Genomic DNA, 26,116 nt, shown 5'->3' with positions numbered 1-26,116 from the left:
AGGATGTACCCGCCTCTCACCCTGTGGAAGCTGGGATGTCTTCACTCAGGGCAAGGCAAAATGACAGACTCAAAGGACACAGCGTTCACAGTCACAAGGCTTTTATTTCTCACAACAAAGCTACTCAAATAAGGTTTGATCATTGCAGGAGAGAATCCTTCTGCCACTGGTTTGTTTCCTCGCAGGGAGAGGTTCCCTGAAGACCAGGATGAAAAGGAAGTGTGTTTTCCAGAAGGAAGAGGACCAGCTCTGAGGAAGCAGGTAAGCTGTAAAGGTGAGTAACTCCCTCCTCAGGTAGGGGAGGTGGTGCTGGGAACAGGGAGACAAAAGCATTAGCAGGAGCAGACTATCAGGTTTAGGCTCGAGCTGGTCCTTAACTACCTGTGTTTAATGAGGATGATGAAGGGCGGGAATCATGACTCCACCCCTGGATGGTGGAGGAAACGCCTGCTCTGGACTCAGAGTGGGTCACAGAGTCCACAACAAACCAGCACAGAACACGACAGAGACAACGTCCCCATTCATCAGCCGGATCATTTACATGGATGTTCATGCAGGGACATATGCTGTGCCAGTGTCTCTGCAGTGAAAAGAATTTAACTGATAATCGAGTGACTGTTAGAGTGGAGAGACACAACATGGCAGCTGTCATCAATCTCCATAAATGATCAAAAACTGAAATTAAACTTTGAAAAATCAATGTCATGAAAAGCTCATATTTTACATGTAGGTCTTTCCGATGTATTAAATAAAGTTTTAGTTTGCTGGGTTTTCATAAAAAATGCAATGTTTACTCATTGAACGCTGATCTGCGAGAGGCAAAGAACACCATTCACTAAATATTGGCTGAAATAGCAGTGAGGTTAATAATCACATAGAAGCAACATGTACTGGAATGTTTTGGTTTCTGTTCTCTTCTTATGAATCTTTTAGTTTGAAGTTTTCTCAGAGTCTTTCCTGTCCATCCATCATATTCATCATGGTTACATTCCTCCATCCATCCACTTTCCACTGCTTGTCAGCATCCAGATGTTGGGGCAGCAGTCTCAGCAGACATGCCCAGACCTCCCTCTCCATTTCCACCACTTCCAGGTCTTCCACAGGAATAATGATGTATTCCTAATCCAGCCAAGAGACTCCCCACTGCATCCTGGGTAGAAACAGTCAGATGACACAAGCACGTCTGGATCCTTCCAATATGGAGTAGTAGCTGCTCAGGTTGTTATTTTATCTCTTAAGTGGTGAACATACTCTGACACTTACAGACGGAGACAACACAACGTGTGTGCACAGTCACACAGTCACAGAGCTGGCAGGCATGAGGATATCCGCTCGGATCCATACATCACTTGGACTTCAGGAGACTCTGGCAGATGTTGGGGAAACTAACACCCACATTAGGCTGAGCCTCGACTCCCTTATTATTGTGTCCAAAGTTTGTGCCCATAGGTGAGGGCAGGAATATATTTATATCATCTCTTTGTATTAGAGTCTTGACCTTACACTACAAAACACCTTCCACCTGAGGCAACACCTTATTCTGGGACCACACTGAGCATTCCCACGTTTTCCACCTACGAACTCTAAAAGATTGGTGCCAACATTCGTGGAATTTTGCTCTAAATAAACCTTAGATAAATATCCTGCAGATATTTAACTTCATTCAGTGTCAAACAAGAAAACAGCAAATGTAACCTGTTAGCAGGTCAGCTAAAGAAAACTGAATTCACACCTGAGTTCACATCTAACCACAGTTAAAGCCAAACCGAGTCACATCACATGTACAGACATTCAGTGTGGTTCTCTATGGAAGCTGAAGGCTGTCAAACGTCATAATTTACATGATTTGTCTCCAAATGAGTTAAAGTGCAGAGAAATTAGCTGATTAATTCTAAACACTGCCGCCTTAAAAAGCAGTTGTTGTTTTTTAACTCAAAGCCTTCTACGCTACAAGCCACATTCATGTAGTACGTTATGCTTTCCACCACAGCTAGTTTATATCTATGTCACAGAGAGGCTCCAGCCAACCAGGGAATCGAACATAAAGCCATCTTCTATGAGGGGCCCTCAGTAACCGATGCACCACAACAATGACAATAACTCAGCATTGTTGATAAAACTTGGGCTGATTTTTTGCAATATTCAAACTAAACAAAACCAGTTTGAGCTGTAAAAGTTGGATCTAAATTTGATAGATTGTAAAGTTTCTCTGTCTGGACTCTCGAGACTCACTCCAAACTGCTCCCACTCTGATCAGATGCTCTTTATTGTTCTTTGTTGGGCACATCTTCATCATCCATGTTCCTCTAACACATTAAAGTCCTGATCATCATCGTTTCCATAAATATGAAAACTATTTATTCTCTTGAAAAGGAAAAGCTGACAAAGGTTCAGTACCTGCAGACAGCCTTTCAACTTCCATAAATTTACACTATCAACAGTGATAAACAGACACGAGCAGTAGTGGTTAACAGGAAATCATGATTTGGCTCATTCTTCTCAAGTAAAGCAAAGAATTCATAACTTTATACACTTTATACAATAAAAGTTCATTCAGAGTATTTCAAGTCAAACAGAAGGTTTTAGTCAGACTGAGACTGTTAAAGAAACTCGTTCAGGAGCTGCAGAGCTTACACCAAGTCTTTCGGTCCTACCAGTCAAACAAACTTGCAAAGATCAATTGTGAGTCTGTCAGTCTGGATGAAGTGCTGCCTCCGCTCGAGTCAGTGTTTCCTGAAGAACTGACTGTAAAACAATTAAATCCCGTTGGCAGCTTGAATGAAAGTAGAGCACAGCTTCAGTCTGACAGCCCGAGTGCTGCTGCCCCCTAGCGGACAGGAGCATGTAGAGCGCCGCCCACACCCAGATACTCGAGGTTCTCCGCTGCTGGGAGGAACAGATGGTTCTCGGCTAAAGTTGCATCTGTAATGGTCTGAGGGAGGAAGTCAGCCTGGTAGTCTGGATTATCAAGGCTGTGACTGGTCACCAGAGGGCGCAGTTTGCAGGAGGCGTTCAGGTATTCGGGTCCATAGGGCACTTGGGAGGTGTTCATATCCTCCAGCGGGTGGGGAAGTGGGGGGGCACCCCAGCCCAGGCTCAGGTCCTCATAATTAGGGTTTAAAACCTTGGAGAGCTGGCTGCTCTGGCTGGTCTCACTCACACTCTGGTTCATGTACTCTGGAAGACAGAGCAGGAAAATGCTGTTTAGGTATTAATTAATTTTCTTTCATGAAGACAGCGTGCTGTCTGGCTATTAATTGATTTAGATCTCCTAATTATTTGTCACTGGTCTGAGTTATGTTTGATGATGGATACCGTGGTCGATGAAGTCCTTTTCCAGTGCGCTGTCAGTGGGATCGGTGATGTAGCGCAGGGCGAGGCTGTTCTCTCCGGCTGGATGACCATTCTGACACGAACGAAGAGAATCAATAAAACACCTCTGCTTCATCAAAGCACATTCATTAGAATGAAACAGAGAGGAAATATTTAAAGTATATAAATAGCTGTACTTCTGGCCACTTATGGCGAGTGGAAGTAGACTGTTTACATTTACTGGAGTCACCAGGGGGCGCCGAACACTTTCTTAAGTACGATGTTTTTTCATGTAGCATTTACTAAAATGTTTGATAAAACATATAGACATGTGACAATGTGTCTTTAGACTAGATTAGACTACAATAGGTGTGTGTGTGTGTGTGTGTGTGTGTGTGTGTGTGTGTGTGTGTGTGTGTGTGTGTGTGTGTGTGTGTGTGTGTGTGTGTGTGTGTGTGTCCATACCATGGGCCGGTCCTTATGGTTACCCATGCCTCTGTAGGGCAGCAGGTATTCGTCCGGGTCAATAACGTCCTCGGTGTCGTCGGTGCTCAGCAGACGAGAGTAAAACCTGCTGTCTGACGGACTCGGCAGGTCCCCCTAACAGAAATAATTGATGTAGTTTATGCTATGTAACTGTTTTTTTTCTTTAAAGACGATCATTATTGCTTGTTCATTTTTATTATAATTATCATCTTCTGGATTGAAACCAAAGAGAAACAGCTTTGCATTTATTGGAAGTTTGTTTGAAATCATTTTCTCGTGTTTCTTTTGAACCGCTTCTTTCTACAGACCGAAACTTTACATTCCCTGTTAGTTCTGTGCACTTAATAAATACTAATATTATTTCATTATAACAGTGTACTCATCTATATTCACCGTGTGAGTATGAGTTAGAACACACGTTGATCCCAAACTGCTTAATTCTCTAATAAACAGGAAGTAAAGAGATGATATGATGTTTGTCGGGTCTAATAACTATGTTCATGTGTTTTTATTAAAATAAATCTCAGCTGTAGATATTTCTAAAATACTTTTTCCTGGATTAAATTTATTCCTGTTTTGTGTCTGAATGATCCAGATCGTGACATATTCTCCACGTGCACCCCGTACTGGACTGTGATCACAATACTAGTTTGGTTCTTTACATTTAAAAAATTAATTGTATCATACTTTAATTAATCATATGCCAGCGCAATCAAGAGGAAAGAATAACAAAAACAAAAGACGACGGACGGTTTTGCTTTTCCATATGAAAACAAAATTGTTTTATTTTTCTAATATCTTCATTTTCAAAACAGGAAAAACTGAGTTAAATGTGATCATTAGAAGTTTTTTGTTTACTATAAAAGTAGATTTTTGTCTCTAATACAATATAAAAATTAAAGGTTAAAATGTAAATATTTATGGATTGTTTATAATAGAACTGATTGCTGACCAAGTGATTTACCTTCATACAGAAACACTGAGTCCTAAATGATTTCTCACAAATGTCACAAATATTCGACCGACCAGACCATCAGCTTGTTTAACAACAGTCCCCTGATGTGTGTGGTGAGTCAAGAGTTCACGTTCAGCACAGCTTTTGAATGAACGAATGTCTGAGAAATAAGACAATATTAATATAATATAATAATATAATATAATATTATTATTATTACATGCAGAAAATATCTGGACAGTCAGATGGTAAAGGGTCTCCATATTACCAACCTTCAGTAAAGAAAATCTTTTTATAAGTGTTATAAGTGTTATTATACAAATAAATTAGGTGAAATCCCTGGTTTACCTGTATGACCAGGTATCTGGACGGGTCGCTGGCCATCTTGGAGAACTCCACCATCAGCTCTTTGAACCTGGGCCGACTCGACGGGTCGATCATCCAGCCTGCAGAAGCAAAGTGGATGATTTTCAGTCTTCTGTACAGCTGAGCTGCTCCAGATCTCAGATATTCGTGTTCATCATACCAAAGAACTTTTAGTACTTCATGTAGAATTTTTTTTGTCTGACTTCATGAAATTTAGACCATAGCCTGGAGCCATTGTAAGACAAACAGACTCCAGATTTGGAGACATGATGAGTTTTTTGTGAAAAAGCTCCATAACTATTTGAAAGTTTGACACCTTCATGTTCCCATCAAGGTGCAATTTTTCTACCAGCTCCACCTGGGTCTCATCTTACATTTAACCATGATCATGTAGACATCGATGGTGCAGATGGGGGGCTGAGGCAGCCGCTCGCCTCTCCCCAGCACCGTGGCGATCTCGCTGGCCGGGATGCCGTCGTATGGCTTGGAGCCGAACGTCATGATCTCCCACACCGTCACACCTGCAGACCATCGGCTGTTAGAGCAGACTCAGCACTCGGTAAAACCTCCGTCACACAACAACAGACACGATCAATTAAACAACATGAGTTCAAGGAGGGTTTGCTCCTGATGAGAATTTTAATGATAATGATCATTTTTATTTGCATGTACAGGTCCTTCTCAAAAAATTAGCATATTGTGATAAAGTTCATTATTTCCTGTAACGTACTGATAAACATTAGAATTTCATATATTTTAGATTCATTACACACAACTGAAGTAGTTCAAGCCTTTCATTGTTTTAATATTGATGATTTTGGCATACATAACTCATGAAAACCCAAAATTCCTGTCTCAAAAAATTAGCATATCATGAAAAGGTTCTCTAAACGAGCTATTAACCTAACCATCTGAATCAACGAATTAACTCTAAACACCTGCAAAAGATTCCTGAGGCTTTTAAAAACTCCCAGCCTGGTTCATTACTCAAAACCGCAAACATGGGTAAGACTGCCGACCTGACTGCTGTCCAGAAGGCCATCATTGACACCCTCAAGCAAGAGGGTAAGACACAGAAAGAAATTTCTGAACGAATAGGCTGTTCCCAGAGTGCTGTATCAAGGCACCTCAGTGGGAAGTCTGTGGGAAGGAAAAAGTGGGGCAGAAAACGCTGCACAACGAGAAGAGGTGACCGGACCCTGAGGAAGATTGTGGAGAAGAACCGATTCCAGACCTTGGGGGACCTGCGGAAGAAGTGGACTGAGTCTGGAGTAGAAACATCCAGAGCCACCGTGTACAGGCGTGTGCAGGAAATGGGCTACAGGTGCCGCATTCCCCAGGTCAAGCCACTTTTGAACCAGAAACAGCGGCAGAAGTGCCTGACCTGGGCTACAGAGAAGCAGCACTGGACTGTTGCTCAGTGGTCCAAAGTACTTTTTTCGGATGAAAGCAACTTTTGCATGTCATTCGGAAATCAAGGTGCCAGAGTCTGGAGGAAGACTGGGGAGAGGGAAATGCCAAAATGCCTGAAGTCCAGTGTCAAGTACCCACAGTCAGTGATGGTCTGGGGTGCCATGTCAGCTGCTGGTGTTGGTCCACTGTGTTTTATCACGGGCAGGGTCAATGCAGCTAGCTATCAGGAGATTTTGGAGCACTTCATGCTTCCATCTGCTGAAAAACTTTATGGAGATGAAGATTTCATTTTTCAGCACGACCTGGCACCTGCTCACAGTGCCAAAACCACTGGTAAATGGTTTACTGACCATGGTATTACTGTGCTCAATTGGCCTGCCAACTCTCCTGACCTGAACCCCATAGAGAATCTGTGGGATATTGTGAAGAGAAAGTTGAGAGACGCAAGACCCAACACTCTGGATGAGCTTAAGGCCGCTATCGAAGCATCCTGGGCCTCCATAACACCTCAGCAGTGCCACAGGCTGATTGCCTCCATGCCACGCCGCATTGAAGCAGTCATTTCTGCAAAAGGATTCCCGACCAAGTATTGAGTGCATAACTGAACATAATTATTTGAAGGTTGACTTTTTTTGTATTAAAAACACTTTTCTTTTATTGGTCGGATGAAATATGCTAATTTTTTGAGACAGGAATTTTGGGTTTTCATGAGTTATGTATCCCAAAATCATCAATATTAAAACAATGAAAGGCTTGAACTACTTCAGTTGTGTGTAATGAATGTAAAATATATGAAAGTCTGATGTTTATCAGTACATTACAGGAAATAATGAACTTTATCACAATATGCCAATTTTTTGAGAAGGACCTGTATATAAAAGACAGAAATATCTTCTGGGTCCCGAACGGTGAACTCAGTAAGTAAGCATCTTGAACCTGAACCGTTTTTCTTTCAAATGCCCAGGAGGGGGCAGTCCTGTCGGACTGCTCACCGGATCTATGACATCAGAGAGCATTTTAGGAGTTTATGGTCGACCTCTCGTGTCAGGTCATACACAAGACAACAGCATGTTAATTGTTTCAATTTTAATATTTCCATTTGAAGTAAAATAGACAATAAAGCAGATGATTCTTTATGGAAGGCTACCTCATGATTAACTAGCAGCTGTTAATCATCACAATCAAAATACTTTTTTATATCCAACTATCCATCCATTCAACACACATCCATCCATCCATCCATCCATCATTTTTAGTGAAGAGCAAGAGTCCATAAGAGGGGGATAAAGAAACAATACAGAGCCACCATCAGCGCTCTTACTGGTCTGTGGAGGCATATCACGGTTAATCTTAACATAATAAAATAAACACAAAACCCAAGTTCATAACTGTGTCTTCTGAGATGGAGGAAGTGGCTTGTGATGGGACACATGAGCTCTTTTGCTTTGGCTGAGACCCAATTCAAAATGAAAACTGTACATCCAAATATTAATGTCCATACATGCACCCGTCCATCCATCTTCTTCCACTTATCAAATTCAGTGTCGTGGGTGGAGCCTATCCCAGCTGTGATAGAACAGCTGTCTTTTTATGTCACAGTAAGTAAGAACTTTTTCAGGTGTTGTGAAACAACCAGGGGGCCTTGTGCAGGCTAGAGAGCCACAGATTGACTTACCGTAACTCCAGACATCACTCTGATGGGTGTAAGTCCACTGGAGGATCGACTCTAATGCCATCCACTTAATGGGAACCTGCGTTAAACAGAGGAAGACAAACACACACAGACAGGTGAGGAACATTTTAACAGAGAAGCCCACCATCCTGTCTGATTTAGTCCTTTGTGGTTTTGTCCTGATAGAAATCAGCTCGTCTCCGAGTGCCAGTCACATGAAAACACACCTTTCCTCCATCAGCGTGATATTCCTTCTCATCTGCCGTCAGAAGCTTGGCAAGGCCGAAGTCGGTGATCTTGACGTGGTTAGGACTCTTCAAAAGGACGTTCCTTGCAGCCAGGTCACGATGCACCAGGTGACGCTCCTCCAGGTAGTTCATCCCCTGCACACAAACGTCATGCATGCACACAAGTTTTCAGTATGAGTAAAACCAGCTGTGTGATAACTAGCTGGGCTGCAGCACCAGTATCTCTGCAAAAGAAATGAAGTCCAGAAACTGCAGGTGATGCTGACTCCAACAATCGTTCAGTCTCCACAGATCCACGTGTAAAAATGTCAAAAGTTACAGCAGAAATAAACGTGTTTACAGCCTCATACAAAAATGGGTTAGCCAGAGCCAGAGCAGCTCATCTGCCCCCATCTCCCCCTCTCCCAGCATCCTCATCTGTCACACCAGCCTTCTGCACGTCCTCCTTCACTGCATCCATGAACTATCTCTGAGCTTTTCACGTTTTTCTCCTGCCATCAGCTCCATATTCAGCACCCACGATCACATCAGTACACTTTATGAATGGAGACTGCTCTCCAAGCTTGTCAGCCTGAACTTTGGGATATCAGGTTTTACTGCGAGCCTCTGACCTTGTACCTTGTGATTTTCCCAGCACTTAAAAATCCAAATCAGACTTAAAACGGACTAAGCAGATTAACACACGGTTTCTTGTGTTTGCATTAATGAGCCTCAGCAGGCTTAAAGAGAGCTGCACACTGAGCTGGCGCCTCAGGCAGGAGAATTTCTCCTTAGAGGAGGTCTTGCTGACCTCATTTACTCACCTTAGCGATCTGGACACACCAGTTGAGCAGCCACTGCGCCCCAATGCTATCCCTGTGGTGCCGGACGTAGTCCAGCAAGCAGCCGTACGGCATCAGCTGAGTAACCAGCTGGACTGATGATGTCAGGCAGATTCCCAGCAGGCGGCACACATGAGGGTGATCCACACTCGCCATCACATACGCTTCCTACACAGACAGCAGTGTTACTGAGAAACATCCACAGTCGCTGCCTCCACGGGAAAGTATGAGCTACAGATGCAGCTGTGGAGCATTTTTAACGTCAGTGCGCCCCTTTAATCAGCTCAAGATTAAGATCCAACTTTTTTAAACCACTTAGAATGTAAGAAGATATTTGGTGGAGCGACTTAAAATTCAAGACACAAAATACTTAACAGTCACTAACAATGTGTTTGTAGAGCAGGAAAAAGAAGAAACACACATAGGAGTCTTACATCCAGGACTTCTTGGTTGGCTTTCGGTGACGTGGCCTCTCTGAGAACTTTGATGGCTACTGGGATCTTCACGTTCTCGCCTTCAGGGATCCACAAACCCTAAACAAACAAACACTTTATTCTGTCCAACCAGCAGGAGTGCGACTGGGCTGTGGTGCGTTCAAGTCTGGACTGAAGTGTTGGATGACAGCAGCGTTTCCTCTGCTGCACTCACATGACTAAACATTTAAAGTACCACCATGAGGGGATCATCCTCTTCTATCAAACATATTTACCTTGTACACCGTCCCAAAGGCGCCAGAGCCGAGCACCCTGACCTTCTTAAACTCGGTCTCCTTCAGGATCCTCAGCAGTGCCTGGTTAGGTGCTTGACCACTGGGGGTCAGCGGCTCCACCAGCTACAACATTTAAATGATAAAAGTTATCCAATAGCATCACATGTAGAGAGACTTCAGTTCATATTTTAGAGCTACCAACCAAATAAAACCCAATTTCATCATTAATGTATTAACTTTATTATCGATCACGTTTTAAATGCAGAACAAAAAGCAGAGTCTTCACCTCTCTCTCCTGCAGCAGGCGGCGTACAGTTCGCTTCCTCTTAATTTGCCTTCGTCGTAGCAACACAAAGATGATCAGCGACACAATGACGATAAGCAGGAGCCCTCCAATCACACTGGCCGCCAGTGTAGAGTGTGCAAGAGAGCTGTGAAGAGAGTGCTAAATGATGCTGACAGCATGCAGAGTCATAGAGTCCTGTTTAAACTGGAGATGGCACGATACCACTTTTTTATTCCCTATACCGATATCATAAATTTGAATATCTGCCGATACTGATATAAACCCAATAAATCCGCATTTTATAATCAGTAAAACTTTTTTTTTTTAAATATGTTGCTGCATTTTGTATAAGTTCATACTCAAGTAAAAAAACCAAACACTAAAGCTATTCTGTTATACCTGTATGCAAAAATACACTGCACCCAAAATATTTCATAGTTCAGCAAAACTGATCAATCTAATAAACTTAAACCTGCACCATCCTTCCTATTCTGCTATTTTAAAGAGTACTTAGCAGAAATATTAAACAACCTAACTAATAGGGCTGCAAACTCCCAGCAAAAAAATAAAGGGAACCACCCCCCACCCTCCACCTCATCATGATTAATCGATGTAATCAACTTTAATTTAATGTGTGTGTAAAATAGAAAGCACAGAAATCAATTATTTTTCGACAATAATTAAATAGATTCAACATCTTTCTTCAACAGAACTGCAGACTGTACAGATGGTACCTTCCCAAAGGAAAAAGTAGTATAGCTTACTAGGGTATATTAGACTTAACAGTAACTATATACAGTAATGGACTTCTATACATTTTACATCACATGAAAACTTTGGTTGTAAGATTCAGATAATTATTTATTAAAAGCTAGATATTTTAAATGAGAATAAGAAAGAAAAGTATGTCTTTGTACCCCCCTTTTCCCTGTTCATGCCCTATCGGCCCCCCTGGCTAACCTTTGCTAGATCCGCCCCTGCACAGTTACCAGCCGTCAGCTACGTAGAAAAGGATCCTGGTCTAGAAAGTAATATTAAATTCATTCTAACAACAGCTTATCAAGCTTAAACGTGCTGCTGTTGTTCAGCCGCTGGTTTCCTCTTTCTGGTGAAAAGTGGGCCAAAAACAAACAAGAGAGACGGACTCGCGACAGAAATGCCGATCAGCTGATCATTGATCAGTTTCATGATTGAAGTAGCAGCAGGAGAGGGAGGGAGAGATGAGGCAGTCGCTACATATATATATTGTTGAAATGCAAAAGTTTATTTGGCATCATCTTTCCTGTGTTGATTTCAGTTAAGATACAACCAAAGATATATTTTTACCCATTGCATCCAGACCATCCAGGACCAGAACACCTGCAGACACACAGACACAAAACATCTTAAATCCAGTGTTGGACGCTCTGTTTAATATCAGCTGCTCTGCCGACACCCTCAGCGGGGATTCAGCAGCATGCGCCTCACCCCTCGGTGCAGTTCTGGTGGCAGGACTGGCACTGGCCCATTCTGTCGGCGTATTTCCAGACCAGCTTGCCTCCCTCTCCCTGCACACCATGAGGGCAGTGTGGCACGCAGTGGGGGCCATCTTTAACATGGGCACACTGGGAACACTTGTCAGGGCCCTGCAGGTGGGGATGATGATGGGGATGTTCATTTTCTAAACCACGATTTATGATTTTTGTCTTTGTACAAGGACCAAAATATTTACAGAAAAACAAAATGTGCCAAAAAATGTTTCATTGTAAAAGCAAAATCTACAGATTCCTCATGTTTCCTGTCCCGTTGTTTACACCCTTGCTCGTGTATTTGTCTGCAGGATTAATTTAACATCTACTGATCATGCCCTTTTTACCTTAATTTTTGATATAAATCTCAAAAAGAACTAAAAATGTGTCTTTAATACACAAAATCTTAAAGATCTGCTTTGAAAAACCTTAAAAAGTTTGAACTTTCAGGTGCAGACATGACTTGAAGAAGAGCACGGAGTATTAATTAAAAAAATCAGCAGCTGTTACAGTTGCTTGTATGCTTTGACTGTCCGATGCTATTTCATACTGTACACTCCTCCTAGCAACAATGGCAACAATGGCAGTAGAAGCTGCACTGACCGGTCCGGAGCAGGTCAGCGACCCGGTTTGCAGCAGACACTCTGGGTGACACTGGACACAGCTGCCATTTACCTCCACCTCTCTGGGTTCACTGCAGGAGGACACAGAGAAACATCCAGAGTCAGTGTGCAGAAGCTCACCGGGGGAACAAGAGCTCGGTTTTCTGCACTGATGGAAATGATGGAGTTCCTCCAATAAGGAGGCTTATCCAGCAGGGAGTCCAGCCCCACAGACTCACATGTTACAATGAATTAATTCATAATTAACTAACCTTCTAAACAACTGTTCAGGGGTGACTTGTTGTGCAGCTATTTTCATTAGAAGAAGTATTTCCTCCAGTTTTGATGAATGAAATTCTACTTTTTTTATTTGTTACTGAGAAACCTGCATTCATCTGAATTACTGGCATTTATGTTGGGGAGTGTAGTGACTGCAGGGACAATGCCGACCTTTACCTGGATGTGTGTGTGCTGTAGAACAAGTTTATTTGATTTTAGATGTTTGTGTATCATCTGTGTTTGTGACATTAATTGTGTAGAGTGTGAATATTGAGAGACTAGGTAGCAGCTAAGGTAGCAGCCAAATTTAGCAGCAGCACCAGGTTAGCTTGAGGTTATGCCTGTAACCTCCGTTCTCTGAGTGTTGGGTGTGGTGGTTCTGTAAATTTAGTATTAAATAAAAATATATGTACAACCTAAAATATTTTTAGCACGTATACATGTCTGTGTATCTACAAAGTTTATGGTTGAGCTAGCTAATCAAGCTAGCTAATCTTAGCTGATTACTTTATTCAGCTTCTGGCTGAATATAAACAGACAGCAGAAAGCCTGTTTTGAAGCCTGACAAAAGGCTTCACAGAGACACAGCAACTGCTTCACTAATGTTTTAAAGTCTATAACTCACCCTTGCAGCAGGTTGCACGACACCACACAGCGGCCCTTGCGGTTGAAGTGCCGGCAGGACAAACACATGGTGGGCCCTGGACCCCAGCAGCCCAAATCTGTACACTCCATGTCACAGGTTTGATTGTTCCTCTCTGTGTCGCAGAGACAAGAATATTGTCTTATTTCTCAGACATTCGTTCATTCAAAAGCTGTGGTGAACATGAACTCTTGACTCACCACACACATCAGCGGGACTGTTGTTCGACAAGTTAATGGTCTGGTCAGTTGATCTGAATAGGTGGGACCACTGGTCTTTCCAAACATAACATAACTCGGGGTTATTCCTCACTGCCACTACTCCGGCACTGACCTCCTTCAGAGAGCGCAAACCCAGCCACCGCAGGTGCTTCAAGCTCACCACGGCCAAACTGTGTTTACTGAAGAGCAAGAGTCCATAAGAGGGGGGTACAGAAACAATACAGAGCCACCATCAGCACTCTTGCTGGTCCAACCAACCAACCATCCATCCATCCATCCAACAACCAACAAACCAACCATCCATCTTCTTCCGCTTACCAAATCATGTCATGCTGACACTGATACTGAGTAAAGTCTGAAGTCAAACGAAATGAGAGTACCCACAGGACGGGATTCATGAACCAAAACACAGACCAAATAGCTACATATAAAACCAGTGTTGAGCTACACTTCCATTTATCAGAGTGTAAAAGAAACCACCCATTATGGAAGCAGATTTATGGGCCCAGAATAGCTCAGAGGTTTAGTTGTCATAGTTCCTTTATAACCTCGGTGTAAACTGTTATCAGTTTGGAAAGAAAACCCACATATTTCACATATTTCTGGTATTTCTGGACAGTGAGACTCACGAGAATGTCGTTCTTCCTCTGATGATCTCCAGGTTCTCAAACACAGACAGAGATGTCAGATTCTTGGGCCAGAACTGGATCATCAGGTAACCTGGACGACACAAACACTGACTGTTGCTGCACTTCAAATGTTCAAAACTTTAACAACTCCATGAATCAGAAGGCAACAAACTACAGATTCAGTTAGTGTGACTCCTATTGCTCTCAGGCTGTAGACCTACCAGTGATTTCCTTCACTGTCTTGAAGTTCTCCAGCTTCTCGGGCTCCATGGGTGGGATTTTGTAATGCGGATCCCTGGAATGGCAAATCAGCACAAGACATTGACAAAGAGGACGGCCTACGCAGCTGACTGCACCGAACATGAATAAGTCAGTTATTTGTTTCAGGCTAACTTAATGTAGCCTGTGTTTCATGACAGGTGAGCTTTAGAACTTGGCGGTGTGCTGAGGTGTGGCTGTGGGTATGATGCTGTTAGCATCCAGCTACCGTGAAGTCGCAGTGTAACACTGTGATGTTTAGTGGGAGGAGCTCCTCACCCAGTGAAGGAGGATTCAAGGATGACGACGTCACCGTTGATTTTGGTGCAGTCCTTAAACAAGTCAATGTTGGAGGCGTTGATAGCGATGGTGTTGATCAGAGTGCCAAACCTGACCCCGTCACATGCTGCAGGAGAGAAAGAGCTGGTCAGGTGATTTGATTGATTCTCAGGTGTCTCTCACTCGCTCACTCTCTACCTTTAGGACAGGGTCCGTCACAGTCTTTGCAGCGTTGGATTCCATTCTCCTTCACCTCGTACATCCTGTTGCTACAGGAACGAACACACGAGCCTTCAGTCACCACGTAGTTATCTACACCCAAACAGAAGCAAACAGAGCGCGTCATTAAGGACAAAGACAATGTTTAGGTCTCTAGCTGGAAGCTACAATGTTTTCAACCCTGTCACACTCAGGCTGTAATAAAACTTCCAGGGACACCACCACAGGTGAATGATGTGATTTATGTGTAAGTCCGTACGTGGGCAGGCCTTGACGCAGGTCGCTCCGAAGGTGAATTTGGCGTTGGGGTTTTCAACCACCTGATGAAGTTTGGAGTCATAGCGCTTCAAAGGTGGACACGCGTCTTTACAGATTCCATCATCGTTGAAAGCCCTGCAGGCCTGGAGAGCACGAGGACAGACAGAGAAAACAGCCTGTGTTTAGTCTCATCTTTTAATAAGATGTTTTTTATCAAATCTTTAAACTGAGAAAATAAGAAAAATATGAGCTCATTTTAAATTTGATGGCAGGAACACATCTGTAAAGGAGAACAGGTCTATGTAAAGGTCTGTGATGGTCTGTGAGCTGAGGCCAGCAGCTGTCCTGCTCTGATGGAGGATTCCAGCTGCTCAGCAGTACTGGCTTTGTTCATCCTGTTTCTGGTTCTGTGATGTTCCAGATGTTCTCAGCTGGCCAGAGGTCTAGACTGCAGGCAGGCCAGTTCAGCAGCCACACAGCAGGCTGGGCACAGGTGACGCTAGTCCAGCTGAAATTAGCTTTCTAAAATTGTGGTTAATTACAGTTTACGAATTAACGAGGCGGAAGAAACTACTTTTTTCACAAAGTCCCGGGTAGGTTTGGATACCATTTTTTCTTTTAACATTAAAGTCTGTGTGATGATCTGAAACATGAAAATGTGAAAAATATGCAGAATTAAAAAATCAGCTGTTTTATGTCATGTTCACATCTGGAGCTTCTTCTCTGCATGATGGCGCTCTGATCTGCAGGTGTGGAGCTGAGCTGTGAAACCTGTGCACTGACCTCCATCACACAATCACACCTGGTATTAATGCAGTGCTGTGTGTGTGTGTGTGTGTGTGTGTGTGTGTGTGTGTGTGTGTGTGTGTGTGTGTGTGCCACCGTCTTGTCCTGTAAAAATCTTTGTCCCAGACATGCAAACTGTAACTGCAGCAGTGCTGTGTGAGGATTAACACTGACCAGGCAGTCGGTGGCCCGAGGTCCAGTGCAGCCTGCAGCACAGTGCTCGTTACAGCAGTCGACGGGTTTGGGCCCCCGACACCTCCAGCTGCACTGCTCTGCACACAGCAGCTTGGTGACTAACAGAAACAGACAGAGAGAGAGAGAGACAATCGACACGTACCATCATCATGACTTTGAACGTACAGTGAACGACTGTGTGAGAGCAGGAAGGAGTGTGTGCTTACATCTCTGACAGTGATCCCGTCCTGCTGACCAGCACGAGCTGTTATGACAGCTGGGGTCACACGCCTGACCTGGACACACACACACACACACACACAGAATTATGAAACCCTTCAGATCACAGCTCAGCGAGCAAAGGCTGAAAATCTGAATCTCTGCTCTGCGCACATTTCTTTGGAAAGTCGTCCTTCATGAACACCACACTGTAATTGCCGGCCTTGTCCACGATGTCCCACCAGTCGATGGTCTCTATGTTGCACAGCAAAGGATTGCGGGTCACCTTTACACCTCCTTTCAGGATCTCTGTGAGGAGATAATGAAGCAGACATAGGCCAGCACGTCAAAATGTTTCCCAACATCCTCCGACACGTCGTCTCTATAAACTATCTGTGACCACAGAAACTTTTATTCTGTTTTTATAAACAGAAAGGATCAAACTCTACAGCACGGACGTCTTTTACATCGTGGGACACACACTGACAGCGATAATAACATTGATACGACTTATGTTGTATAAACAGATATGAAGGTCTTTGTCAGCAGGAAATTTATGCCCTTCTTCACATTTTCCATCCTGTGACCCAAACTGAAATCTTTATTGGACCGATTCTGGTCCCTGGGCCTTATGTTTGACATGCCAGCTCTAGAGGTTTAAGGGACATCTTCATCTTGATTAACTAACATCTGAAATTGTGATGTTGCAGCACTAAAATTTTCAACATAGTTTTTGATTTGAGGAAATTTGGAGGGAGATGCAAAGTATTGAAACCATTAAAGAGATTTATTTTTTTTAATATAGTCCACCGAAATCCAACGAAGCATCTCTGTGAGAGCTCTCTCCACAGCACAGACTTTAAATTTCCTTTAATGCTGAGTCCACAGTTCAGCCGAAGCAGTGAGTGATGGCCTGGGTGTGGTCTATTTCCTGCTGCTGGAGCACAATCAGGCGTTGACTGAAGAGTTTTAAATGGTGTGTCCACCCAGCCACCCAGCTCAGCGTGGGTGTCATCACCTCTTCTCAGCAGAATGAAGCAGAAAACAAAGAGCTGACCAAAAATAAAAAGTGAAGGTGCACAGGAACTCCTCCTGCCGGCACACAGCTGCACTTGTGACAGGCAGGACATCAGCATGTAAAGTGTGGGTTACACTCAGGCTCAGTTTGAAAACAGTGTCAAGTCTTTTTCTGTTAGCTCGTGTCTCTACAAACAGTTCATGTCTGAATGCTTTTAGCTGCAGTTCTTGTTGAGAATCAGGATCTCCAAGTCAGGAGCCGTTGTTCTCAGCAAGAACAGGGTGGAGCGCCCACTCTGGGTGTAGCAGTGTCTCAGGATCCTGCAGCCGCCGGCTGCAACCTTCCTCCACTCAAATCACACTTATAGCGTTTCATAACGCACAGTTTTTGTTGTTGAAGTGTAAAAACACAGACTCTGTTCATAACTTTAACACACTCCATCTGTAGGCGCAGCCAAGGGTGGAGGCTGTCACACCCTCGCTTTCTGCAGACCTTGTGATTTTGTTGGCTTCTCGGAGCGATGACCTCCAGCTTGCATTGCGGTGTTTTGTAATAGGCATTCAACTCAGCTCCTTCAAACCAGAGGCCGTGGTTTTCACCTGGACAGGTGTGGAGTGAAGTGGACTGGCCACTCTGTCCTCAGGGAGGAATTCAAGAACCTCAGGCTGATCAGACTGCCAGTGACCGCAGTGGTAAGCTCACGGACAGAAGCAGTGGAAATGAGCAGGGAATGCCTCTGTGTGTCTCAGGAGAGCGAGGTCTGACCATCTCAGCTTAAACAGTGAGCTCTTCTGTATGACCTCAAGCTGGACTCTGGACCGTGGGCTTGAAGTCGTCCGTCTTTGAAGCTGTTACAGAAATATTTCAAGGTTCCCAGAAGCACAAACTAAATGTGTGGATCCATCTGGAAAACTCCGCTTTCCCAGGCTTCCTGAAGTACACATTGCTAACGTTCCAAAAGCTGAGTGTCCTTGAACTACTCACCAGCTCTGAATTATCTGGGAAACTTTGCACTCTCTCATCTCGTGTGCGCGCGCGTGTGCGTGTGTGTGTGCGTGTGTGTGTGTGTGTGTGTACCGGTCAGGCTGCTGAGCTGCAGCTGTTTCAGGCCGCTGGTGTAGTTGAGCGTTGCAGATGAGGCGTTCCTGTGATAGTTGGACATGACCAGCAGAGCGAACCGGCCTTCGTACAGGTTCTGTCCCCGGATCAGTCTCAGGTTGACCAATGGGATGGTCGCCACATCGTTCATAGCGATCAGAACATAACCGCTTACTTCCTGGATGGACTAAAGTAAAGAGGAGGATAAATGAGTCCAAATAAAGTCAGTCATTGTTGTCAACGTAGCCTTTAACAACACTCTTTGATTGGTTTGATTAACATCATTTTGAAATGCTTTGCTCGCTGCCCTGTTTCTGTGTTTATGTATGAATGTGTTGCTGAAACCTGCCCTTCATCTGAAGCTTTCTTTCGGTGTTCAGTCACTTTTACGTGCAGGCATGGTCACATGACCAGCTGCCTTAGCGCGACGGATCTGACTCCCACACGGTGCTTCTCAAAGTGTTTCCCTTCTCTTATTTTCTAACATCTGGGTTTGATTTCCCAAAAGTAGAGCTCCTCAAGGCAACCTGATAACAGAGGCTCCTTGAATGCAGCACAGACACAGTTCTGTTTGTGTGAGGGAAGATAAAACACTAAAAACACAGAGGAGTCCACCGAGGTGCTCGGCATCCACCAAACATTTCCTCAGGCAGCGAGGCGTTCACGGACCAGTATAACCTCAGGTGGGCCCAACCAGAGCAACAGGAAGTCTCTTCAGTGTAAAGAAGTTCCCCTGATAAACGTTCTGAGAAACCTTCACAAGAATGAGTGATTTTAACATTGTATTTTAGGTTTTCCTCCTTGTTTCAAACTTTGTTTTCAGGCTGGCGTGATGTTTGAGGCTCAGAGGAGTGAGGCGTTCCCACCTGCACACACGGCTGACGTGTGAATCGCACAGAAACATCCACGCTGTTTGGCCTCGCCGTGTCTCTGCTGTTTCCTCTCACAGTGAGTCAGACTTATGACAATTGGTGTTTAATGATAATTCTGATGAAGCTGGTTTCCTGTTATTGTGCCAAAAACCAGACGATCCTTCATTCAAAATGATGCTGAACGTTAATTTTTATTTCAATAAAAACTAAGAGAGAAACTACAGACTGTAGTTTGTCTGTTGCTGGTTTTATTGATTTTATTTATGGACTTTTCTTTCAATTTATTATTTGCTTTGGTTCATTTATAACCCTAACCTCTAATTATTGATTTATAATCATTCATTTTATTTGTACACTGATTCGTTGATGCTGAGGGACGGTGGCTCACCTGCAGGAAGGACAGGTCGTGGTGCTCCTGCGTGTAGGTGATCTCCAGGTTCTCCAGCACCACGGAGCAGTTGGAGTACATCCTCACCATGCTGTCGTAGTGCTGCTCGTACGTCCCCAACAGCGACAGGTGGTTGCTCATTCCCTGACACACTGAGAGAGAAAGAGAAGAGTGCACAACATCAGCTGCAGTTCCTCTAAAGGCCACTGGATGATGCAGTTTCCTGATCTTTTGCCCTGAAGGGAACAGTAATCACTCTGAAGTGGACCTGTTTTGGCTTTTTCTGTTTTTTTGACTCTTGGATCTGTGTGATCTCATGGCTGCCTCATGTGCAGAAGCCCCACCCACCTGCTCATCAGCTCATTAGAGATTTCTAATAAAGAATTTCAAAAATTTTGATGTCATTTTGATTTTTTGGGGGTTAAATATTTAACCAAAAGTCCTAAATATTATTTTAGACGCCCACATTTAGAGTTTCTTCACCACAGGCACTCAGTCCTTTAGCGTCTCAAACAGGAGGGGATGTTTCAGAGTTCACAGGTAATGAAACACAGTCATCAGGTCATTGTATATATTGTACATATATTTATTACTCTCAGATTTAGCCATTCTTATATTTTGCTTGTTTTACGTTATTGTATTTTTTGCACAACTCTGTTGCTTGTGAAGGTCGCACACAAGAATTCCACTCTCATGTACTGTACCAGTGTACCTGCACATGTGATGTGACAATAAAAGTGATTTGATTTGATGTGTTCAGGGAAGCCCCGGACCACAGCAGGAAGGTGTAACGCAGCTTTAAACCGTAAAAACGAGAATCAAACGAGTTGGGCGGCAGCTGCGGAGCGTGTCACGGTGTGAGGAATGAAGCCCGGCAGGTTAAAGATCAGCCACTTCCTGCTGAAACGAACACATCAGAGCTCAGGTTGCACTCACAACTTCACCTGAAAGTCACAATAGGAGATCTGAGTGCAGAAGCAACCCGATCACATGGGAGGCTCAGACTGTACCGACAGATTTTAAACTTCACATCACAGAGTGAGTTCAAACATCTAGTATGGTGACGGCCTCGGGCCTGTCTCACATGTCCTGCAGGTTTTCCTCACACCTGATCTAAACACTGCAGTTCAGAGCACAAAGCTCCTGATGGTCTTTCACTCCTGTAACAGGTACAGGAACACGGTGCAGAGCAGTGACCTGTCTCACTTCCACCTGTTCCCTCCACTCTCCTCAGACTTTCAGCAAACAGCGAACTGAGGACCTCTGAACGTGTCTGGCTGCACACCGATTGGCCGTCCGCCCACTGTGACATCACAAAGATAACACAGCTGCTCTTCATCTGAAGGGAAGCGACCCATTGGTCAGAGCAGAAAAGTTCAGACATGTGCTGTTACTGTGCATGTGATGCCATAAAGTCAGCTAACGCCTGTTTCCTTCTATCCTCTCTTCTTTCCTTCATTTATCAATTTATCCATCTCTCCTTCCTTTCTTCCAACCTTCTTTCTTTCTTTGTATCCTTCTTTTCCACTTTTTCTTTCATCCTTCCTTCCTTCCTTAACCATTTCCTCACTCCTTTCCTTCTACTCCTATTTATACTCTTCCCCACATAGCAAAATTGGTATGGCCTGGATCTGGCCCACACAATGTGCTTACACATGGCCCACATACTGCAAAGAATGACGGCCCTTTGGTGGCCCAGATCTGGTTTGCCAGAGGTGGCCCACACATGGGCCAGCACAAGGCCAGTTGCAGACACACTGCTGGCCCTGTGCTGGCCCAGAACAGTTTCAGCTCTGGCCCCAGATGTCAGCCTAATGTGTACCTTAATCAAGCCATGTAATAACAACATGTGCCGGAACATAATAGTGCAAAAGTAACATGATGAAACTCTGTTTAGAGCAGGGGTCCCCAATCCCAGTCCACGAGGGCCGGTGTCCCTGCAGGTTTCAGATCTCACCCTGGGTCAACACACCTGAATCACATGATTTGTTCATTACCAGGCCTCTGGAGAACTTCAAGACATGTTGGCCGTTTATCAATGCCCAAGTACGCGAGTACGTACTCACCGAGCACGCGAGTACGTACTCGCGTGCTCGGTGAGTACGTACTCGCCGAGAACGCGAGCACGGACTCGTGGGCCGTCTCTCAATTCTCAAGTACGCGAGCACGGACTCGTGATTTGTACCAGCGTACGTGATGATGTCACAGGTCCGGAGTTTTTACTGCCGTCCCCTCCTAATTTAACTGTAAGTAACATGTTATGAAGCTTAACTGTAATCACAGCCAAACCAGTTTACTCAGGAACAAATAAAACACTGAAATAAACCAAACATTAACATTTAGAAGTGATCTAAGTGACTTATATATCATTTTTAACCTCAGTAGTGAAACCTCTATTAATAAAAATAGTGTACATGTACATACGTGTACATACCTTAATAAAAACAAGCAGGTGAGATGTTAGAACGCTTTTATTTCTATTCTAGTGGACACTCAATACTATAGACAGCTGCTGGGGTTTCTTTAACCTGAGTAGTGAGAAGTCCGCGAGCGGTTTGGGGGGGGGGGTTGGAAACGATGTGCCGGGAGTCTGCTGTAGAGTTTTGGACGAAATGCATTCTGGGATATTTAGCTGTCCCAAGTCTACACCGATGCATGCTCGATAAAACGGGCGGATCGAGAACACATCCGGGACTTTTTCGCGTTCTCGGCGTGATGCGTACTTCGAATTGGAACAGTACTTGGTCTCCGACTGATGACGTATCACGAGTACACGAGAACGCAAGTACGCACAAGTACGCATATTGATAAACGCCCGTTGAGATGGTAATTTATCCATTTAAATCAGCTGTGACGGATCAAGGACACATCTAAAACCTGCAGGGACACCGGCCCTCATGGACTGGGACTGGGGACCCCTGGTTTAGACAGTGAATGGACTGATTCTTATATAGTGCTTTTCTACTCTCCCGGATTACTCAAAGTGCTCTATACAACATGCCACATTCACCCAATCACACACTTTCTCTAAACTGAGTGCTTCCTAACTACATTCATACTCCTGACATGCAGACTGGTGGAGCCAGGGATTGAACCTCTAACCTTCCAATCAGCTCTACCTCCTGAGCTACAGCCACACACTGGTAAACTTGAGTAAACCGTCACCAGGTTTTGGATAAAGTGTTCACTCACAAACCTGCAAACCTGCATTTGAAACGTTGGTTACCATAGCAGTATAGTATTGCAACATGGCATTTGGGTCTTCTAACTAAAATAGGAACATAAATAGTGCAATCATTGCCAGACCTGGCCCACATCTGGTTGACATACACCCTGCCATGACACCAGTCAGTCAGAAGTGCCAGCTTGATGCCGGATCCAGGCCAGACCTGTTTTCTATGAGCCTGGGCCACATACACCAAACCACAATCGGGCCAGATGTGGCATGCCATCACATAGGCAGTGCCATCTGGCCCATATCTGGATGACATATCACTTACCACGCCAGAAGTCAGCCAGCAGTGCCGGTTTGACACCAGATCCAGCCCAGACCTGTCTGCTATGTGGGTTATTCTTCCTTTTTTATTTTAATTTTTCCCACTTTTCTTTCTTCCTATCTTTCCTTGTGTTGTCTCCTCCCACTCACTCCCCCAAGGTCCACATCCTCATCTGTCCTCTGCCACTCATTAATCCCCATCTCTCCTCCAGCACTCCATCCTTTTCTGTGTTCCCAACATTCCCTTTTTTCCCTCCTTTCAATTTCTTCTCTGTTTTCACAGTTTTATCACTAAACTCATCCTTTCTCACTCCTCCCTTCCTTCCTTTCATGTTTTCATTCCAGTTAAAGCGCGATGACATTCACGACAACAAGACAAGATGAACGTTTGGATTTCTTTGGGTTCAAACACATTTTTAACTTTAGAGGAAGCTCGGAAGTCTCATCATGATAGAGGAAACCGACACTGACGTCATCTCCTGTGTCTCTGTGAGTCCATCTTCAGACAAACCTTCTGATAATTTGGCACCTTTAGAGGATGTAAACAGGAAGTGTAATACAGTCATAGAGTCGGGAAGTTATCTGAACTGCAGGCGTGTTTGTTGGAAATTTAACTGCTCATATTTTGGCAAAATGACAAACGCAGCCAAACTGACTGTTTGCAGGGCTCCCATGCATGTGCAAACATGCAGCTGTCACCGGAGCGCTGACGTACTGGAGCATGAAGTCTTTGATGTGCACGCAGGTTTAAGGACAGCTGTCAGAAGCAAAAGCCAAAGATTTCTTCTAAAAGTGTAAATAAAGTGAATGTGTAGGAAAACGTAACATCCAGGAGAGCGGCGCGTCGCAGTCGCTGCTGCTGCGCCGAGGTTATGTGGAGCTCGTGATAAGTAAATAAAGAACGTTAAGGTATTAAAATATGACAGCTCATAGTGATGGCATGCATCTGTACACACACACACACACTTACACACCCACACCCACAGAACTGTTTGTACAGAAACTGGTCTGATCTGTCAGATTTTTGGACGTCTTCCTCGACTGCTGCACGGTACACTGCACGTTAAAGTCCCTCCTCTGTGTGTGTGTGTGCGTGTGCGCGTGTGTGTGTGCGTGTGTGCGTGTGTGTACATTTTTCCTGGAAGGCCATAGAGCACTCAGAACAAACTGCTTCTGTTTCATGACACACACAGTTTCCCAGCAGCAGCTGTGCACTCAGCTCTTGTCAGTGTGTTTAACACCAAAACTCTGCAGGCATCTTCATGTTTCTAAAGATCAGCTGACTCTGTGATGGATGGATGGAAATTAGATTGAATCCACCTCAACAGCTAATCTAAGTCCCAGTCGCTCCGGGTTCTCCACTCAGGAGGAAGTTCCTGCGAACAAACTCGACCACGAGCCCAAGGCATTTGTCGAGCCTCTAAACTCCACAGATTCCTGAATAATCAGCTGGACACGCTGGAACACGCCTGGTCCTGTAAAGCTCCGCCCACAGGCCTCAGGACCCCCAGAATCCACTGTGGGGACATCCGGAGTTCATCACAGGTCAGAGCTCAAATATGGGGATTTAGATTTAGGTGGATTAAACTGTCATACTGTACACGGCTCCCACTCACACATGTTACCTGGGCAGGCTGCTCAGGTGTGCTAACAGCTGCCTAAGTTTAGCGGGAACATGTTTTTTTCCAGCCCACATCTTTCCCAGGCAGCAGCCCATGAGTCAGAGAGGTGGACCGGAGCTGTGGAGGGTGATCCTCCTGCCTCAGGCTGCAGGCCGGAGGCTCCAGAGCCTGCAGCAGCTTGTTGTTGGGTCCTTAGCTCACAATAAATAAATGGTAAATAATATTGAACTGAATGTGTAGAGCCAACTGTGTCGGTTAAGCAGATTTTTCCAGATCATATTTTTCCTCAAATATTTTCACACAGGAAGTGAAAACGTCCAAAATCTCGCTAGCTGAGCTTGAACGTTTTCCCGTTGAGGTGAGGAGGTAAATCTCTGCAGCCATGACACACAGGAGCAAATAGTGCGTTATTTTCAGCGGCGGATTGATCGATGTGTGCGTGCTGAAGCAGACCTGCGGAGGCTGCACGTCGCCCTGTGGTTCGTGCACGTCAGCGATCGTCGCGCCGCCTTCTCGCAACTCAGATAAATCACACGTGAATCAGAGTCAGACATGAAGAAACTGGATCAGTTAAATCCTCTTTATCCTCTCGGCTTCCTCCTCTGCCTCCGTGCTGACTCAGCACAGCGCTGACAGAAGAAGACGGAGCTGCAAACTTCAGTCATCGTTACTCTGAAAGGGAAAGTTTCTAAATCCTGTAAAGCAGCAGCTCTGTGTGTGTGTGTGTGTGTGTGTGTGTGTGTGTGTGTGTGTGTGTGTGTGTGTGTGTGCTGTGATTAGACAAACTGTTCTGTCAGGGTCAGGGTGCCACATTTATCTCTGTCAGCAGGTCGTCTACCTCTGCCTGCCTGCTGGCTTCATGTTTAAAGGTTCAGCGTGTCTTCTTCTGGCTTCATGCTAGCTTAGCGCAAAGACTGGGAACAGCTGGAAACTGTTAGCCTAGCACTACAGATATGAAACTTCTATGTGACCAGAAAATGACAACGGTTCCATTTTTATTTGATTCACGGTGTAACAGCTCGTACTGTGACTGCCTCACAGATGCTTTAGAGATAAAAAGCCTTAAAAACATTTATATATCATATTTGGGGGATTTTAAGTAATTCAGACATTAATTTATGAAACATTTTTATAGTTTTTTCCAAAAACTGAAGCTTTTAAACAACTGCACAATAGAAACAATGGTGTTGACTTAAATATGAAGCCTTTTCTTAAAAGACACAATAACTCAGCTTTATCATCAGTAATCCACTGATGTGATACGAACGATATGCAGATT

The 26,116-nt window shown here is 44.3% G+C and overlaps 1 protein-coding gene across 2 annotated transcripts in view; it reads right to left on the bottom strand.

Moving 5' to 3' along the window:
* Positions 1–84: 84 nt before the first annotated feature.
* The window catches only part of LOC134634084 (melanoma receptor tyrosine-protein kinase-like), a 39,438-nt gene continuing 13,406 nt past the window's right edge, over positions 85–26,116 (bottom strand). The window contains exons 2-28 of one of the 2 annotated variants that reach the window (XR_010094816.1): positions 19,720–19,871; positions 18,439–18,646; positions 16,518–16,652; positions 16,352–16,420; positions 16,125–16,243; positions 15,166–15,307; positions 14,886–14,999; positions 14,688–14,814; positions 14,372–14,445; positions 14,151–14,241; positions 13,501–13,700; positions 13,283–13,415; positions 12,380–12,470; positions 11,736–11,893; positions 11,595–11,627; positions 10,269–10,413; positions 9,983–10,105; positions 9,708–9,806; positions 9,256–9,441; positions 8,432–8,587; positions 8,208–8,283; positions 5,494–5,640; positions 5,102–5,199; positions 3,778–3,912; positions 3,316–3,406; positions 382–3,177; positions 85–309 (exon numbers count right to left, since the gene is read on the bottom strand). Coding sequence is in view for 1 of the 2 variants with exons in the window: in XM_063483145.1 (XP_063339215.1) it covers positions 2,828–3,177; positions 3,316–3,406; positions 3,778–3,912; positions 5,102–5,199; positions 5,494–5,640; positions 8,208–8,283; positions 8,432–8,587; positions 9,256–9,441; positions 9,708–9,806; positions 9,983–10,105; positions 10,269–10,413; positions 11,595–11,627; positions 11,736–11,893; positions 12,380–12,470; positions 13,283–13,415; positions 13,501–13,700; positions 14,151–14,241; positions 14,372–14,445; positions 14,688–14,814; positions 14,886–14,999; positions 15,166–15,307; positions 16,125–16,243; positions 16,352–16,420; positions 16,518–16,652; positions 18,439–18,646; positions 19,720–19,871 (3,452 nt within the window). In the remaining variant the exon portion in view is untranslated. Of the gene's footprint in view, positions 3,178–3,315; positions 3,407–3,777; positions 3,913–5,101; positions 5,200–5,493; positions 5,641–8,207; positions 8,284–8,431; positions 8,588–9,255; positions 9,442–9,707; positions 9,807–9,982; positions 10,106–10,268; positions 10,414–11,594; positions 11,628–11,735; positions 11,894–12,379; positions 12,471–13,282; positions 13,416–13,500; positions 13,701–14,150; positions 14,242–14,371; positions 14,446–14,687; positions 14,815–14,885; positions 15,000–15,165; positions 15,308–16,124; positions 16,244–16,351; positions 16,421–16,517; positions 16,653–18,438; positions 18,647–19,719; positions 19,872–26,116 lie in introns of both variants that reach the window. The other variant, XM_063483145.1, reaches the window with a different exon arrangement.

Source organism: Pelmatolapia mariae, linkage group LG9, assembly GCF_036321145.2.
Source record: "Pelmatolapia mariae isolate MD_Pm_ZW linkage group LG9, Pm_UMD_F_2, whole genome shotgun sequence".
In the NCBI taxonomy this organism is placed as follows: Eukaryota; Metazoa; Chordata; class Actinopteri; order Cichliformes; family Cichlidae; genus Pelmatolapia; species Pelmatolapia mariae.
Note: the sequence above shows the minus strand (reverse complement) of the source record. Positions and strands in the feature narration are given on the sequence as shown.